Genomic DNA, 19,179 nt, shown 5'->3' with positions numbered 1-19,179 from the left:
CACCCTTTTGGGTGCTCGGACCCTAATAATAATAATCACAAGGGTTTCAATAGGGTCCTTGCACCGTTAGTGCTCGGACCCTAATAAACCTGTAAAATCAGGTTGAATGAACTAGTCACATAGACAATGGCTACAGAGAGCCGTTGTCCACATTTTACATTTAAACAGTGAATTTTTTTATTTAACAGTCATAACTTACAGCCTCAATCCCTGAAGCCATTTTTGACTGGAGTCAGGACAAAGACTATCTGTGAAGCTGCTCCTAGTTACCGTGAGATAAACGATAAGCCTGCGGGGGCTGAAATCTGTACTCAACTTTGTGTTGCTTTGAATTGTTCAGATTAGTATGAATAAAAATCACTATAACTTAATTGAACAAAGATGAACAGCAATTTTCACAATGTGAATTGTGAAAACACAATGTCTGCTTTTGCAAACTACACAAAGTTTTACCTCTTTAACCATGCATCCTGGAAAGTCTGCTTACATACTAGTATCTTTCTCATAAACTCAGTTTAATGAGCTAAGGGAACTCTCAGCTGCTCATTCATTCAACCTATATATTTAAAGTCAAAACATATCAAGTTATGAGAACTCTAAAGTGGTCTGATAATAACAAAAATAGACATTTTAAGTTTAATTAAGCAGAAATTGAAGTGAACTAGAAAATCTAATTTGATTTGATGGAGTATTTGTCGCTATTTGTTTTACAGTGTGTGTATTTGATCAGCACAAAGTCATTCTGCAAAACTTACCTGAATTAAATTTGATAATCACAGCTAGTTACCCGTAAAGTGGCTGACGGCATTCTATGACGTTTTATATGTAAACTGTTTTATTGACATTTGTTTAATCCTCTCTGCATCACTGTACATGTACGTCACAGTCCCCTGTCTCCCGCTTCTGCGAACACAACAACCACACATGATGTGTGCTGACCAACCCAGACAGATGGCACATCGGATATGCCTCGGCCAATGGCATTGTTCATTTGACATAATACCCAAACACTGGCATCCTCTCCAATATCCCCTCCTGCCGTCACTTTATGATCAGATCACTCAAACCCCCTCCTCCATCCCCATGTGTGCTGTCTCCTGTGACGCAAGGAGATCAGTTCATCTCTGCTGGGGCCTGCTTGTGTTCACTTAAGATCAGGGTTTTAAAGGACTGGCTGAGATTGGCAGCTCTCATTTTCTGGAGCACAGATACATCTGCTTTCTTGCTTGTTCAGATGTGTTTATATGATTTGCGGGTGAGGGATTGATGACGCTTTTTGTTGTAATCCTTATCCACTGTGTCAGACACACGACAATATGAATTCTTTAAAGATTCAGTTTCAGTTTTTTCAGAACATGCATAAATCACATGTTTATTTGATCCTATTTTATTTCTCTAATGTTGCATAAAGCAGTGTATTAATTAAATACTGCACTGCATAACAGCTGCTGATCTCATGAGCAGTGATGCTCAAAGATCAGGAGGCAACCCTCTACACATAATGTGTTATTTGTCTTTTTTCTTATCCACAAAAACATAATATTTACCTTTTAGAATGTCCTTTGCTTCAAACGTTCACCATGGTTTTTGAAGCCTGCCTGCTTTCTTTCATTCTACAGCATCAATGCTCTTTGCAACTTTCAACTCTGTAATCCTCTATCAAATAGCCCAGTAATCCTGGCTGCCTCTTACATGGCATAATGCATGATCATTTGGGCTTCTCCTCATATTCCCTCATTTCACTTCAGAGCATTAACAGCTTGTAACATTGAAAAAAATTTTGACCTAAAATTTGGGTTTGGTTCTTTGAGATTCTTTGTGAGTGTACCGACCAGAAAAACGGCAAATTGTGTACCTGCAGATAAAACCATGATTCTGAATGAATGTTTTTTTTTTTTTTTAAATAATAGTTTTCTACCTTGTCAAAACAACCAAACCAAAAAAAAAAAAAACAGTCTTCTCTGCTCGGCATCGCCTTGTGAAACGTGCTAGCTGAGGCTGCAGAAAGTTGTTGTTCTTGTCAGTCCAAACAAAATCAGGGCAGATGGACTTTTGGTTTTTAGCCAGCGATGCAATATTGTGCAAAGATGAACAAGTTGGTCTTTGGATTAGGGAGGGTAATCTGCAAATTTCATGTTTTATGTAACTTTGAAATACTGTGCATGTTTGGCTGATGTCTACACAAATACCCAGTGAGTGGTTTAGTGTAACTTCATAATTAGTGGTGCTGACATTGACAGTAGAGCTGAGGAGAGCAAAAGGCCTCGTATCAGGATAATATATTACATATTTGCAGAACATCTGGTGAGGTTTTACTAAAAACAACAGCATATGTAATATTGTTGTGTAAGTCCATCTCCATACTTCTCATTCTAACTTGCATGCTATGCATGTTCTGCATGCATATTGTCCAGCCGTATTCATACACCATGTTCTTAAATCTGCTGTAATTATTCCAACATAGTGACACGTTCTGCACCAACAACCATTTGTTAATTGTTACACACCTTCTTTGTGTTTCACCTGACGCCTGTAGTCCAAGCAGCTTCCTCTTGGTCTCCAGAAAGGGGCAGTAGAGCACATTTGCAGACTCATTACGGAGGTGTTGGTCTTAAAGTGACATCAGCAAAGCTGTTCTCTTTGTGTTTCCGTGCCTTCAAGGTTGTGGTCTGATGATCTGGACTCAGTAGGTTCTAATCCTGGACAGTTGCAGCTGGTTGTGACAACATATGCCAAATTGTTCCACTGGCAGCCCGAACAGTGACCAAGTTTGAAAGGACAGATGTCATCTAAATGATATGATCAATATTACAAATGCATGTTGATCTAAAATGTAAATTCAGAGGTGGAAGTGGTGGGAGTACTGCACTCAAACTCAGTTTTAAGGTACTTGTGTTTTGCTATTTTTGTTTTTTGCATTGTATGCTAACATTCCCATACATTGTCATTGTTACTGTGTTACATTGTTTTACCTGCTGTACTTTTGAAGTCAAGATTTTTCATTAAAAATGTGCCAATAGCATGTTGTTATAGACAAAAGTATGTACAGCAAATAAGTTGGCTTGACTAACTGCTGCTTTAATACACTCCTTGCACGTTAATGTGTCTGTAATTACAGCTATAGTTTAATAATATGACATTCTTAGGATACTATATACAGTGAAGAGCAAGCCGACTTTTGATATTTTCGTTTGTTGTCAGTTCTTTCACCTAAATAACATTTGGATGCAAGGGTTCTTCTTCAAGGAATATTTTAAGAGTGGAGTGTTTTTCCTGAGTAAAACAATATAAATACTTCTTTTGCCACCCTTGAAATACAAATGGTGCTCCTTTATTTGTAATAAAATCCATACAGGTGTTTTGACAGCATTTTTTCTTTTTTTTTTGACAAAAACATTCACTTAAACATATGTACTGCCACACAGTAAACAAATGAATGCAGTCCCTTTACATCAAAAACACAAACATATTGTGACTGCTGCAAAACAAGGATCTGAACAGCGCTTTACACCTGCATAGTAGGATTAAAGGTTCTCCTAACGTGACCACTTTGGTTCCCGTCCCTCAGGCTGATCTCTTTAGTCAGTTCAAGTGTCATGAAATCTCTTGTAAGGAGCTTGGCTGGATCCCAAATAAACAGTCTAGCTTGTTGAAATCTGAATGACTTCATTCCCGACAAGGGATCTGGGTTGAAGAAGTTTAAGCCACAAAAGTGTCAACACATGTTTTGGAAAGGTGGGAATCATCTGATACAGAATCACACAGAAAACTGAAGTAGAAACAAACGATAAATGGTGGTGAATAAAAAAAAACAACTTGATTTTGAATGATGATACACAGGGCAGGAATCTTTTTTGTATGAAAATGATAACATTGATCTGCAAGGAACTGAGGTTTTTCAGCTTCCACACACACACACATGCACATGCACACGCACACACACACACACACATACACACAAAGCACAATTAATGACAGCGTTCATTTTTGACCGTGGAAACTTCAGTCTAAACAACAATCTCACCTCAAGGTCCATTTACTGGCTGCTCTTGAGCCTTTTTATTGCCTCATGCCATCAAATTCAGAGTGTAACCAGTTGTTGGATATCTGGATGTTCAAAATCCCACTTTGAAAATTTCCATTTTTAAATTCTTTTCCTTTGTCAGTGAAAAGACTTGACTTGTGGATTCCTATGACAGCTGACCCAACAGCTACTCAGTGAACCTTGTGCTGAGATTGTTTTGTCAGCTGTCAAGTAAAATTATTGCTCCTCTTCTGCTCCAGTCTCATCTTGAGCTCTGAAACCAGTGCTTTGTTCACAGTGTCCTGCCTGGTTATCACCGGCTTCTTTTTAGGTTTGGGTGCCACTACTGTTGAGCCTGTAGGTACAACCCACTGCCTCTCCCCCGGGATGTAGGGAGGCGGTGGAGGGGGCAGAGAAGGCGCGCAGGGCGGCGGAGGTGGAGGCCAGTGTCTCACGGCAGTGTTGATGTTGTTGTTGTAGTTGACGTTCTCCACGACTGCCTCCGGCTCCTGCTCCTCCTCTTCAACTCTGAATTTCACTCCAGGAGTTTCCGGTGTTTTGAGGGGGTTTTGAAAGTTCCAGGTGTGCTGTTTCCGCCTTCTCCTTACGCGGCGGTTAGGCAGGATCCGGTTGGACTTTTTGTTGCGCATGAATATTGCAGTGGAGATGATGACTGTGACTACGACCATGAGACTAATGACACCAGCGAGCATGCCTAGGATTTGCAAAGGCTTGTTTCTATTCTGCAATAAAAATGATCCCAAAGGCCCCCCCTTGAGTTGCGTCTGTAAAAGAGCACAGGGAGAATTCACATCCATGGGACTGAAGACACACAAAGATGAACTTTAAATTAAATATTGTCCCGTTTGTATTCTACAGTTCTGTGTGTATTCACCATTTAGTGAAAGATATCATGTGAAATACAAAATACAAAACTCTGTACTGCCATTGTAAGTACAGTTTGTATATAAGCTAAATATTTTCTTTGATTAAATGATTATGGTTTACACTTAATTCACTGATCTACTCTTTTTATATTTTGTCAAGACAAGATCAGAGAGGTTGACTGGGAAACCCATTGCTGAGACCATTCAGCATCTGAGAATGAAATTATAAGTTGATGTCAAACCATGTAAAACCACAAATAATGATTTCATTAAAACTACTAAATTGGAACATGGAGAAAAGAATAGTTTCTATTGTGCTCCTGTACTCTTTTACAGACACAGCCTTCTTCTCCTACAGGATCCTCTGACAGTGAATTGCTACTAGTTCTTGGTACCACAGAGTGAAAACAAAAGTTCTGTTGTGCTGATGATCTCAAGGCAAGCTTCCTTTATGGCACGGGCCTCCTTATAATCTTTCTGATCTTGCCCTGAGATTGTACACGGGACTTTTTTACAGAGCTCCAGTATATAAGAGTCGAAATGACGATTGTCAGTGAAACGGCGAAGGAGACAAGGGTCAAACAAATCCCAAACACTGCCCCAGGACGTTTCCTTAGGCCCAGGAAGTATGTGAAAAATCTGGATTTGATCTGAAAACATGGACAATTGCATTTGTGTGAGATTCAGAGTTTCTATGAGTTTAAAGTTTGAAATGCTACTAAAGCAAACAAATGAGTAAAGGTAGTATTCTGACAGTCAATATGTATTTGTAAAGGAAAGATTTGCTATTTGGATTCTAAAAAACAAAAGGACTTTCTATCCTAAATCACACTCTAAACATTAGTTTTAGAGCTTGCACAGAACAGTACTACTGCACACTGGGAATTTGCTGGAAAAACACAAAGCATATGCCAGTGAGAATATTTTAGAGTTTGTCCTTAACTTGTTGGTAACTTTGAGTCAGAAACCTAAACACTATTTTCTTTTGCACTTATCAAATACAAATAACTACTACAAAAAACATCTGCAAAAACACAAATCTTTTTTTAGAAATAGAGGCAGAATTGTTGAAATTGTAAATGAAGTAAAGGGTTAGCCACACTTTTCCTGTATTTAAGGCATAAAAGTGGAAAAGAATTAGCCAAATTTATTATATTATATCCATATTGTATTCTACTTTACTTGTCATTGATTTGTTATTGATTTCAGCCTTTTTTTGAAAGAAGCACTCGTATAGATTTAGTCATTTTGCTATTAAAATTGTTGCAACTTACAGCTTCAGTGATGTCGATCTTGACGACTGCAGTGGTGCTGAAGGACGGCTGGCCTCGGTCCCGGGCCTGGACCACCAGCGACCAGGTGAAGTCTGTCTGCTTGGTGATGTTCTGAATGATGGCCATGGACTTGATGTAGGACTTGAGCATGATTTCCCCCGTGTCGGCGTTGATGTCAAAGATGTTGTTGTCCGGCTCAGCTTTCATGATGGCGTACTCGATGACATTGTTGGGTACTTCTGCGTCATCGTCTACAGCCTGTGAGGAAGCATCATGTTAAAACTGTAACTGTAAAGACAACATTATGTTCCATTGAGTTTCATTACATAAATGTATTTTAAATGACAGGAGAGTGTGTACCTCTATCTTCACTGGTGCTCCAATCACCATGGTCTTCTCCAGGAAGTTATCATTGAAAGCAGGTGGATGATCATTCAGATCCAGCACAGTCACAAAGACTTCAGCCAGGCTGTACTTTCCCTCTGCGTCCTCCGCCTTCACGTAGAAGTTGTACTTGGACCTCACCTCTGCATCCAGACTCGCCCATGGCTGGGTGTATATGATCCCAGACTCGGGCTGGATCAGGAACCTAAAGAAAAAATCAGTGACGTGTCTTCTTGAAACTGGCTTCAGCTGTACCTCCAATGGAACCATGTTACTCTACAATAGACTTGAACATTTTATTCTGGTTATGATTATTGTGTGTAAACCTTTCTTCTTCCAGTATGCTTACTGATAATGTATACTCTCTGTTTTCTGATATGAGCGCTTCATCAAGACCCCATTTGTAGAGGCATGGATGGAACTTGAAATTTAAACCTTGGCTCTGTCACTTCCTGCTGGGGTTTAAAGCTTTACATTAGCTATATGCAAACTAATATTATCCCTAAACTACTCATCAAGCCTTTGAGAGAGACGATTGTATGTGGAAAGGGTTTGTGCCACTTTATGTGGTGTACTGTTTGTTCTGTGGTTGTTTTCTTGTGTCCCTGCCCAGGGCAACAGATGCAAATTCCAGTGCGATTACTTCTGGTTTTGCACTGTCCCTGCAAAAATAAACAATAAAACAAAGGAAAAAAAAGAAGGTAGCTTTTTAAAACTAGATGCTAGAAGGCCTATTGTTTTGTTACTGTTCAAATGCATGAATGTGTCTCAATTACTTCAAGAGTTGTGACTTTTTAACACATATGTGTATTGTTCTACAAAATTGTTCAACATTTTGTCAAATTTGCTTTTTCTGTGCTTGAGATGATACCACACTTTAACAGAAATAGGGTTCATCTTCTCCCTTCAGCCTTTTGCTGTATAGACAGATTAATGTTTTAACACTAAATACATAATGCAGCCACAGCCAGAAGGAATTTAGTTTAGTTTGGCATAAAGACTTGAATTAATGGAAGCACAGTAAAACTACCCTGGCGATACCTTCAAATTCAAAAAATCATCTACCATCACTTCTAGAACATTCTGACCAACATAATCTAGTCTCATTTGTTTAACCTGCACAACAGCACAAACGTGAAAACAGCCATTTGTAGTGATACGTCACATTCTGGCAAACAGCAGGTGGCTCATTAACCCACAAAGTCGTGTTTTCACAGACGTTGCCAAGCACAGATTGCATACCTGGCACTCCTAACTTCTCTTTAAACTGCAATTTCTCACTGATGATGATGAATAAACAAGATGCAACAAGTTAAACAGTGAGCGTCAGAGGGGCTGCTGGGTAGATCCAGGCTCGCTGGTGTCACTGAGTCCACTCTTGCTAAGCCACAGTAATGGCATCTAGGCTCCAGCTTTGTGCTTTGTATGCATAGACATGACATCTTCTCACTCTCTAAAAAGAAGTGAATGGTGTATTTTTAAACATTCCTTTAAAGTGGCTCTTTACTGTCCCATTCCAGTAACCAGGGGTTCTTTCCAAATGTAAAACTGAACAGCTACCATACAGTCAGTGCCAGAGAGGAATTAGACTGTTTGACTCACTGACTTGTTTAGCTATCCTGCAGTGACTTTGTCTCAGTACAAAGTAGTCAGAAGCAGAGAGCATTCTATTTTCTTCTCCAATCCCATTAGAGGATTAATGCAGACAGAGGACAAGCAGACAAAGATCTGGACTGCATGGCTTCGTGTACGCTTAAGTATTCTCGACATATTGTGAAAAAAGTGTAAAGTCTGAAGTAAAATATGCACAGTTTTTGCATTTGCAGAACTAAGAAATGCTACCATGGCAGTGTAACCATAAAGAATTATCATAATAATATAAATTTCAGAGCATTTTGGAGAACAATCTGAGGTGACACAGTTTCAAAAATGGTTTTGACTAAACAAGTATGCACTAAAGCTAAAGTGTTCCAAATCTCTCTCCTCTGCCTATTTTGGAAATCCGTTCCCTGGATGCCATTTGACATCACATATCTTTTCTAATTCATTGCTACACAGCTCAAAACCTGCAACGAGAGGCCCGAAAATACATTCCACCTACATTTGATTGAGTAAAGTAAGCGGTTACCAGGAAGAGCCTTGCAGGATTAAACACATCCCTAATAGTATACACTGGTCTATAATTTGGCACTAAACATAAACAGTGATTTCCAGGCAGTAACACCTTTTCCAAGAAACGTCACAGCGTCAACATGTGTTTGTGCAGATGATAATTAAGGCAGTGTCTGTAGTGATTGGAAAGGAAACACAAGGTGTTTGCCATGAGAACAGTGTTCTGAGACTTTTTCTTGGAGGTTGGATGTCTTCTGGGAAACTAATAAAAATCGAATTGAGCAAAAAAAATGCCAGCAAATCCTCTGGGTTATAGAGCTTAGGGCCAGTAAGGAGAACCAAGTTCCAATATGAAAAACAAGTCTGCTATCATATTGCTGTCCAGCTTTCAGACAGATGGTTTTTATATACAGGTCTTCTTGCCACACTCATTCAATTTTCAAGAGATAAATGTCTCTTACATGTTTCTTTCAGTTTTACTTATAAAGAGTGGTGTCTGTTCTTCCTACTGCTGAAAAATACCCAGAGTATCAACTGGTGATGTTGTTGAGGGAGTATTTGTGTTGTTTTTCTTTTAATTTCTTTAATGTCACAGGCCTCTTTTGTACAAGTTTACTTTGACACAGCTGCACAAATTTGCACAAATACGAACTAGCAAATAGATACTGTGGATGGCTATAAAAAGGTAATCCAAATAAAGTTTGGTTGGAAACTGAAATACTAAAAACATATATTTTAAATGTCACTGTGTGAATGTGTGGAGGTGTATTCGTTTTGTAGCTGGAACATGATACCTTAAAGCTCAGTTGTACTCTAATACTCACAGGTCAGCCCCTGATCCATAAATAGAATACTTCACTTCCCCCCAAGGTCCTGAGTCTGGGTCTATTGCCTGCAGACAAACAGAAACAACAGATTATAGAGAAGAAAAATATGGTAAATTTGGTAGTAGTGCTTGCATATATTAAGTAATTTCAATGCAACTTTCACTGCAGTCTTGAGGAGTACAACAAATCCCACCATGTACTGCCATTGTTTAGTATTCAAGTCACTCTAATGAGCAATTTTTTGTTGCCTTGTTATTCTTTTCTCTTTTCTTCCCACACTTTAGCACATTGAGGTTATATTTGTTTGCATCTCCTTGCTAAAAGAAATGAGCAGCAAAATGAAATGTCTGCCACAATGGATTCAGCAAACTGAATGAATCAGTGCCGGACTGGAACATGACGCTTCAGGGGTCAGCTAAAAAAAGGCCAGATTTTTGATGTCATAGGAACATCATCGTGGTCGTCAGCTAATCTGTCTGTCTGTAGCTGCTGGGATGCCTGTTTTGCTGTCTCCATGTGTCCAAGGTCACTTGTTGGCTGTTCTTTTATCTGATTGAAATTGCCTGGGATCAAGGCAACGAGCTTGTGTGGTGTTCACGCAAGGGCAGGATTTATTAGTGAGCCTCCCTGTTGCTTTGAGCCTTTCACCGAATCACTCTGCAGGGCTGCTATGAACCGACAAAGGCAAAGGATGAGACGGTCCAGAAATCAATCAATTCAACATGTTGTTAAAAGTGTTCCTTTTTATATCAGCACATATTTTTGTGCTGTGGCTGCATGTGCTACGAAGCATTAGCAGAAAAAAAAAAAAAAAGGTCTGGGAATTTGGTGTTACACAACAAAATGAAAGTGATAGCCATCTGGCAGCTTACCTCGCCTAGCTTTTATCTACATGTTTTCACATATTATCCCAACCCCCACTGCCCAAAAAGTCTACATTTAGGGAATTAATGGTCCTCTTGGGCTTTTTGTTAAAATCAGCATTCCTCTTTAGCTCAGAGTGACGTACACTGGTGATGGCATGTATTTTTAGCCGAGATCAGGACTCGCTCACCGTCACTGACACCACATTGGAGCCACCGGGTGAGTTTTCTGGAATTCTGGCGATGTAGTAGTCTGAGGAGAATTTGGGAGCGTTGTCGTTGGTGTCCAGGAGATGAATGACGATGTCTGCTGTGGCGCTGAACCTCTCAGGGGTGTCGATCTCAACTGCAAGAAGCTGAAGAAAAGAACAATTACAGATAAACAAATAAAGGGAAAATTTCAACAGATGCAGGCAATTATTTTTGTGCCATTTCTTGAGAAATATCAGATTTTAATCCCAATTCAATATTCTTTGGTGTGTAATGAGCTGACCTTGTATGTCAGAAAATGATGCTTCTCATAGTCCATGGCAGCAGAGTCTTCCACTAAGATTGTGACTTGGGCCTCATTGAGAACAGTCTGAGGGACGACTCGCAGCATTCTTCCTGGTCCGATCAGTCTCAGATTGAATTTAGCATTTGCACCCTGCAAGATGATCATATTATTAAAAATTCAAGCGAGTTGTTTTATATATGCTCAAACCTATTTATAGTAGCCTGCATCTGTTACACAGCTAGCTCAAAGAAGCAAACATAAAGCATAATCCATGTCGTATATAGCTTACCCAATCAATTTAAAAGCTCTGTGTCCTTTCATTATTACAGTAATGTAAGAGAAATCAATAAGGTATCAGTAGCAGGAATAATATTCTGGCTGAAACATAACATTAGTGGACACAAACAGTCGGCCTGATGTTGTAACAGCATTATCGGAGAATACATGTGGCGAACATCAGCCATGTGGACATGACTAGTAGAGCACAAGGAGGTGGAAACACAGAGACACTTGCATAATCTGACAAATGGTGTAGTTAGGGAGCAACTTTTAATTAGTGTTGGCTCAGCTTCAATATCATGCAATTTTAAAAGGATTGCCAGTGATAATGGCAGGCTTAAAGTCATTCCACAGGCAAAAAGGCGCACAGTACGAAGATGTGGTATGATGGATGCACATTTAAATCGCTTTCCTATTAGATAACAGTGTAATTTGGTCAGAAAATGAGTGTTATTACATAATAATGGCCACTATTAGTCCTGGCCAGATAAAGCAGCAGTGATTTATGCTGCTAAAAGATGACACCTGCTCAGTAAAATATCCTAAATCTGAGCTTTCTGTTATTTTTAGTCATTTTCAAGCTAAGTATAGACAAAATACGGACGACAGCAACGGTCCCCACCTGATCAGAGTCATTGACAGTGATTTTCAGCCCTCGCAGTATTTCTCCCTCCGGCGGATGCTCGTACATGGTCAACTCAAACACGTTCTGTAGGCCGTTCTCTCCGTAGAAAGTAGGTGGGTTATTGTTTAGGTCGACCACACGGATCACCACCGTGGTCACGCTATAGTCCATGAGTCTGCCTTCAGGACTTACTTCTGAAGCCTGGACACAGGGAGTAGAAATGGTGAAAGTCAGCTTATACTGTATGTATCAATCATATAATCAGTAAACATGGGCCTTAGTGCTATTTTGTGTCACAAGATCATTTGTACTCCATGAATTTTCACTTCAGAGCAATTTTACATCAAAGCAATGTCAATTGAGAGGCTACAAAGTGTTTTCCTATTTTCAGCACAGGTTCTTTGGCCCACAGTTTATTTAGGAATATACTCTAAATATGGCAAAAGTCTGTAAAATGTAATTACTGTACAACCATCGACACAGAAAAGAAAAAGCAGCCACATTTTTTCATCATTTAAAAGTTGTTGACAGAGAAATTCAGCCAGTAGGACTTTTAAACTAATGCTGAGTAGAATATAAGTCTGATCCTAACTTACAGTAAAACAACAGCAATGATCTGCAGCTTACCCTGACTTTAATGTTAAAGATTTCTCTCTTCAGATGAATGGGCAGAGTCAGCAGGGTGATTAATCCACTTGTTCTGTTGATGCTAAAAACACCATCATCTCCTGGTGAGACAGACAGCAGAAAACAGACAGATGAGCACTCACATCACTGACACCAACATCTGTTAAGTCTGTTTTTTGTTATTTCTAAATTATTCTTTTTTTTTTGGAGAGTTGAATGAATACCATCATCGAATGAGTAACGGATTGGATTCGGGTTTCCCACGTCACCGTCTTTGGCAAAAACACTGAATATTTCAGATCCCTGGGAAAAGACAAGCAGAATAATTTGTGTTTTATGAGTACTGGAAATCAGCAGTGAAATCACAGTGATAACTAGTTATAGATGTCAAAGGACGCACACATGAACCTTTGGATTGCAAATATTAGTTACTATAGGTCATATTTTTTTAAAATTACAAGTAACACAAACTATATCTTCATGTGACTCAGTGTTTGGTTGCATCATTTTGTCAAAAAACTGGATGACATAGGTTAACATCTACAACAACACAAACAAGGATGAGATTTGAACCTGGCTGGTGCACAGCTAATCACAACAAACCACAGAAATCTATCCTTCACCTGCTCTTCAAAGGTGCATTAAAATGTCATGCTTCTAATTATTCCCGTGAGGATGAAAGTGAGACTGTGTAATCTCTCTGCGACAAGCTACCTCTGTGGCATTTTGTGATCACGATAAAGCCATGATGACGGCAGGAGGGGCATTACTGTGAAATGCCAGAAACGAAAGCCATGTGATGTGTGATATTGGCGGCCTGGGTTTTGGGCTTGTGTGTTGTGTATTATTTTTTGGAGCAAAAGTAAAAATGTAGTTTGAGTTGTAATACAAGAGAAGTGACTGTAACAGAAACTGATAGGAAAGTAGCTGTGATGTGAGTGAGTTGTATCATTGAGCACAGAGTCACTGAGAGACGTGTTTGTACTCACTGGCACTGAGACTTCATAAACGTAGGCGAAGTAGGGCGTCCCAACGAAGGATGGCGGCGTGTCTTGTGCGTCAATCACATTGATTGTCAGGGTAGCAGAGGACGATAGAAACTGTTCCTTCCCGTTAAAGTTACCGCCACCGTCCTGGAACAGAAGTAATGTACAGTTAAATCTACTATTTTAAAAATGTTTGAACAATTAGTTTAGCAATTTGGTTTTATATAATTATCTATATTTATGTTTTATATTATTAATAAACTTAATAATATATGCTAAAGTACAATTTTTGTTTGATAATTTTGTGTTTTCTCTCTCTCTATGCCTCTTTTTTTTTTTAAAGGTTGTTTAATTGCTTTCTAACGAGTACACCACAATAAAATCATCCCCCAGAAAACTATTCTTTAAACTGCACTATGTGTACAAGCTAACCTCACCAATCAAAAACTCTATTGAGCGTGGCTACCTTGAAAATAAAAGTACATTCATGCACCACAGTAACCCGTCACACACCCAGTACCTTTGCAATGACAGTGACAAAGTGTGTCTTTGTTTTCTCATAGTCCAGCATTTCTCCAGACTTGATACGAAGGACACCGCTATGTCTGTCAACGGCGAACAAAGTGGACTGTGGATTCTGTAACACAGAGCAGAACAAAGGCACGATTTTAAAAGCACCACAGTGAGACACGAATAAGGTCACACAAGTAAAAGCCTGCCACTGAAACCCCTAAACCCCTTCAACAGACACTTACATGAGATATCATGGAAAGTGGTCAGATGGCTGCATTAAAAACACTCAGTAGCCACTTGAATTAGGCCACATTCTCTGTATACAGAGTCCATCTGGATGTAAAGAACCCATATGCTCAAGGACATAGCAGGCAGGTGAAAGCTGCTGGGTCCAGATGTGAACCGCCTCACTGTCAATTCCAGGCCAGCTGTTCTTTGGTCCTAATAGTCCAAAGTGCAAACTAACATTCCCTGCCACCCCCTGCCAAAGCAGCCCTCTAAGCCTCCAATACCTGACACAAATGTAATTGTGATTTAATCTCCATCATCGTAACTACACCAGGCACATGCACAAACACACACGCACTTTAGAAATTCTAGAAATCAGTACGTATACATGCTATTTGTTTCACATACAGATTAGCATTACAAGTGGCCAGTTTCAGTGAGCATTTAACATTTAAAAATGCTCTATCTGTGCTTGTTTATGTATTGTATTCATGTATTGCTGATAGGACAGTATTTCAAGCTGCCAAGTGATACCTGGAGGAAGTAGGTGACTGAGCCTCCTGAGCCTGTATCTCTGTCCACTGCCTCGACTTTATAGATGCTGCTTCCAGATTCAGTCGTCTAAAATGCGCAACAAGGAAAATAATTCAGGAAACAACGTGAAGGGCTTAAAAAGACACAATACAACACACACAGCACTTAGATTTTCATTCAAAACTGAAAGGTTTATAAAGCACTAAAACACATCTGGCTTAACTTACTTCCAGCACATCAAGGATTGCAGGCATGTTTTGGAATTCAGGCTTTTCATCGTTTGCATCCATTACAAATATGGTGACTCTTTCCACAACCTATAAAGAAGAATGAAAAGATTAAAACCACATATTCAAGGTTACAATGATGTGATCATGCATCGAACTTAAAGGTGATACCTTGCTTTGCCCGTCTGTGATGCTGACAAGAACATCAATAGAATCTTGTTTCTAAGCAAAATAGAGAACCAGGTTAATAAGAAGACATCCACCTTAACTTATTGACGATTCTAAGTTGTCATAAACAGCTGCGTTAATGTCCCCTGATGATTCATTAACATTACCTCTCTGTCAAGCTTTTCCACTAACGTGATGTTTCCAGATTCGGGGTCAACCCTGAAGTACTCTTTGGAACCTGGATCGAAGGAGAGGCCGTATCTCACCTTCTGGCCTTCAGGGTCTGTGCCGTTGAGAGAATAGATCTGTGTACCTAAAGGGAGGCATCGCAATTTAGTCAAACTAGGCTCAGCTGCTGACCGGACAATATATCATTTACAGACAAATATTAGTATGAAAAGCTCACGTATTCTAGCCATTCACTATAACCAGTCATTTTTTTAAACAACCGCTGTGGAACAAACCAGTTCAATGTATATCCCGATTGATGCAAGGTGTAGAGGGACAGCTGCACCACTTTCACAGCCAGCACACTGTCCTACATTTCAACAGGTGGCACCAAGCAGATGGGCATGTTAGTGTGAGTACGTACATGCCACACAACATCTGCTCATCTATCAAAGACTATTTAACATGCTGGACTCTGATATTGGCAACCAAAACACACCATTTTGCTGATTGGTTCCACAGACTGTTAGCTGTTCACACTGAACGTCCTGCGGGTCAGAGGTCTAGCTCACCAACAGGTGTGTCCTCTGAGAGGCTGAACAGGGCCAGGTTCCCATTGTGGCTGTAGGGTCCATTGTCATAGAAATAGGGGGCAAAATCTGCTTGTGCTGAGGAAAGAGATGTAAATCACACCCGTAAGTTTGTGTTTGAACATCACAGTTTTATGTAATTCATCTTTAAACAAAACTGTGTGACGGAAACAATAGAAAACACAGCTTTTATTTTATAAACTCAACTGATGAAGGATAAAGCATACGCCTGATCAGTGACTGAATCAGTTTGCTGACTTTAACAACTCCTCTTTGCGATGGTTTCATTACCATTAACTATTACTGGATCATTTCCACTTCTGGGAAAAGTGGTCACTCTTCATTAAAGGTACAGTCTCACCACTAGAATGCACCACTATGCGCTTACGCCCCCTGCTTTCTGTCTCACTGGGATTAAAGGTGTGTTACGTCAACCTCCTAAGATACTTTCACTATACATAGACTTGAGATCTACGCTGTGTTTGTAATATCACAGTCATTTTAGTACTGTTTTAGCTACAACTGCTTATTACCTTAAAAAAAAACACAGTCATAAAAAAAAGCATGAGTCATATGTAAAAAAAAAAACAAAAAAAAAACCAGCTTATATATATACATATGTGTGTGTGTGTGTGTGTGTGTATCTGCAACTATGCCAGAAACAAATGAAGCAAAACAGAATGAAATTCAACTCTAAACTGAGAAAGATTGAAAATATTCAACCCACAGGTCCCCAGTGTGCCTAACCATCATTCTTAATCTGATCACAGCAACATAAGCCAACTTTAAGCGAGGAATTAATAAGAGAAACTTACCAAAGCAGGCATGCACAAACAGAAAAAGAAGCGGCAAATGTAAGATCTTTACATTCTTCATCCTAAAGAATGAAGTGGTGAAAGCGCACCATGAAGACGGCTCCGTCGAGAGTCCTCGACATGAGATGCAGCTCTCAAAGGTGTGTGCAGGCGACTGGAAGAAGGCTAAAGGCAGATGCTCACATGCTAATCCAATGACACATCTTAAGAGCTACTGCGGGGCCTCCTCAGTCCAGCTGGGCTTCAACAGCCTCCAATCCACGGGAGATGGTTGTGTCTGCAAAAACACAGGGATGCAATTGGATAGACCAATATACATTTGATTTTTGATACTATATTAATATCCTTATTCACAAATGTCAGGTTCGTGCTGTTCTGTAGTCTGACACAAATATTTTATTTGCACTGTGTGTTACATTGAAAGCTGTTGCACTGAATCTCTTGCTACCTTTTCTAAATGTCTATAACTTATTGTTTTTGAGTAACTGCAATCTCAGATGTCGTATTTTTTGTTTTTGTATTAAAAGACAAGCAGTACTGATCTACCAGGAAGTGTGATCCTTCTGTATTAAACAGAATGAAGTATTAAATGCAGCTTCTGCCCTTTAAATTATGACCATTCTGCATAAAGTGCTGTGGCCAACTCTACTCTTGACAGAGTAGAAGGATGATGTAGAATCTATATGATAATACTGGCTGCTGGGTCACCCATGTTGTACACCATCTGCTATGCACCCAATGACCATCTGTTGCATTAGGAAAAAGAAAAAAAAACACTATTTACTCAATTAATTGAATAATCACACGGGATGACCAGGCAGTGATCTCATGTGATTATAGTTTCTTTATGGATATGATGGTAGAAGGTATGAAATAAATGTAGGAACTTATATAAACTGATTGATGTGAATGTAAATAAATATATATTTTTGCACATAAGAAGTCATGGGTTTTGTTTCACATTGAAGTATTGTTTTTATTCACGTCTCTCCTTTGTTCCGTATGGTGTGTTGAGTCTCTTAATTAAAAAGCCCACTAATTACCCTAATGTCTTTCTGGGACTTTTTGAATAGTATTTTAGTCACTGAAGCTGCCTAATCTTCTTGTTTGATAATCTGATTTGCTACCAAGAAGTGAACTCTTGTAAACAAATGTTATATAATCCCGACTAAGTGGTCCTCCCTTTAACAAGGATCACCTTTCTACAAACACTAACCTATAAAAGACTGACTGCATGTCTTTACTCATGACATTACAATGCAATTCAACTGACCTATTCCCACGACTTAATTATAAATATCTAAACTGCTGGTTGACATAATAATATTAGTAACTGCATCAACTTGACGTTTAGCTTAATTTAAACACAAATAGATGTTTTAGTTGATTTAAAATGATAAATTCCAGTTAAATTAACTTAATGAAATTGACTTGATAACTAGATGTTTCTTTATATTGATTCAAATTTTCAATTCTCTTTCCCTATCTTAACGTTCATGGACAATTTCAAACAATTAAGACAATTAATCTTAATTAATTGGATCTTTAATTGTAGAGTTAATTCCCCGAACATAATGTAGTTTGTTGGTTGAATATAATTTATTAGGAGTTGAAGAGATTGATGCAAACTGTTTTTTTTGTTGTTGTTTTTATTAGAAGCAAACATTATTATTTAGATCATACCAAACAGTGAGTCAGTACAACTGAAAATGCCTCAACAGACCCAAGAATCGTGTTTTTTTTTTAAATATCTTCTCTTTCTTTTAAAACATACACTTATTTGATACAAAGTGACCTGTTCCTGAAGAAAATACGAGACAAAAGCACTTTGGCATTCTGTTCTTAAACTTCTGGGACTTACAACGTATATATTTATATATAGATATATATATTCAGATGAGCAATTTTCCTATTACCATGAAAAAAAACAACAACAAAAAAGCCTCATCACGATTACAACAAAAACTATTGTGTGCACCATTAAAACACTTTGCATGCCAGAGGATTTAAACACATGAATAAACCTTTTTAACATCCATTCTCATGCTGGTATTAAATCTACTTTATAATCTGGCTGGTACTCATAGAACATACAGTAGCTAGCATGTTCTCAGTGTCTGCTTAGTGCACGACGTGTACGCGTAAAAGAGCGACACGTGCTAAACGAAAACCAACAACGTCATTTGTAGGAACATCAGTGCGTCGATTTAAAATCTCTGGCAGCCGTCAAATTCCCATCATACGTATGTAGAGTTAAACAGTTCAGATTGGAAACCTGTGTCCAGTATTCAAAGGCACCGTGAGCATTTTTGTGCCATTTGAAGCAGAAACAGCATTACTTTTACACAATAGCTGTGCAATACATTCCCTGGAAAAGATCACCTGTCACGTTACTGCTGTATGTTGTTGGTTAAGGCCGTGACTTCAGGTTTAATTCTCATGGTGCTGGCAGATGGCAGGCCCAAAGATTAACCCACTGTACTCTAATCTCCCCTCATCTTGTAATGCACAGAGCCTGTCTGTTGTAAAATAGACTCCATCAAACAGAAATG

General features: G+C 39.0%; 1 protein-coding gene across 1 annotated transcript; it reads right to left on the bottom strand.

Moving 5' to 3' along the window:
• Nucleotides 1-4,251: 4,251 nt before the first annotated feature.
• Nucleotides 4,252-17,339, bottom strand: cdhr1a (cadherin-related family member 1a). The gene is made up of 17 exons (XM_008278837.1): nucleotides 17,336-17,339; nucleotides 15,795-15,890; nucleotides 15,222-15,367; nucleotides 15,058-15,108; nucleotides 14,887-14,976; nucleotides 14,660-14,746; nucleotides 13,905-14,021; nucleotides 13,388-13,531; nucleotides 12,623-12,701; nucleotides 12,399-12,499; nucleotides 11,769-11,972; nucleotides 10,865-11,017; nucleotides 10,563-10,727; nucleotides 9,506-9,573; nucleotides 6,546-6,774; nucleotides 6,186-6,443; nucleotides 4,252-4,809 (listed from the first exon to the last, which is right to left on the bottom strand). Exons 1-17 carry the CDS (start codon nucleotides 17,337-17,339, stop codon nucleotides 4,252-4,254), a joined length of 2,550 nt encoding a protein of 849 aa, XP_008277059.1.
• Nucleotides 17,340-19,179: the final 1,840 nt, after the last annotated feature.

This window comes from Stegastes partitus, unplaced genomic scaffold (genome assembly GCF_000690725.1).
Source record: "Stegastes partitus isolate 25-593 unplaced genomic scaffold, Stegastes_partitus-1.0.2 Scaffold133, whole genome shotgun sequence".
In the NCBI taxonomy this organism is placed as follows: Eukaryota; Metazoa; Chordata; class Actinopteri; family Pomacentridae; genus Stegastes; species Stegastes partitus.
The sequence above is the reverse complement of the archived record's forward strand: the minus strand, read 5'-3'. Positions and strand labels throughout refer to the sequence as shown.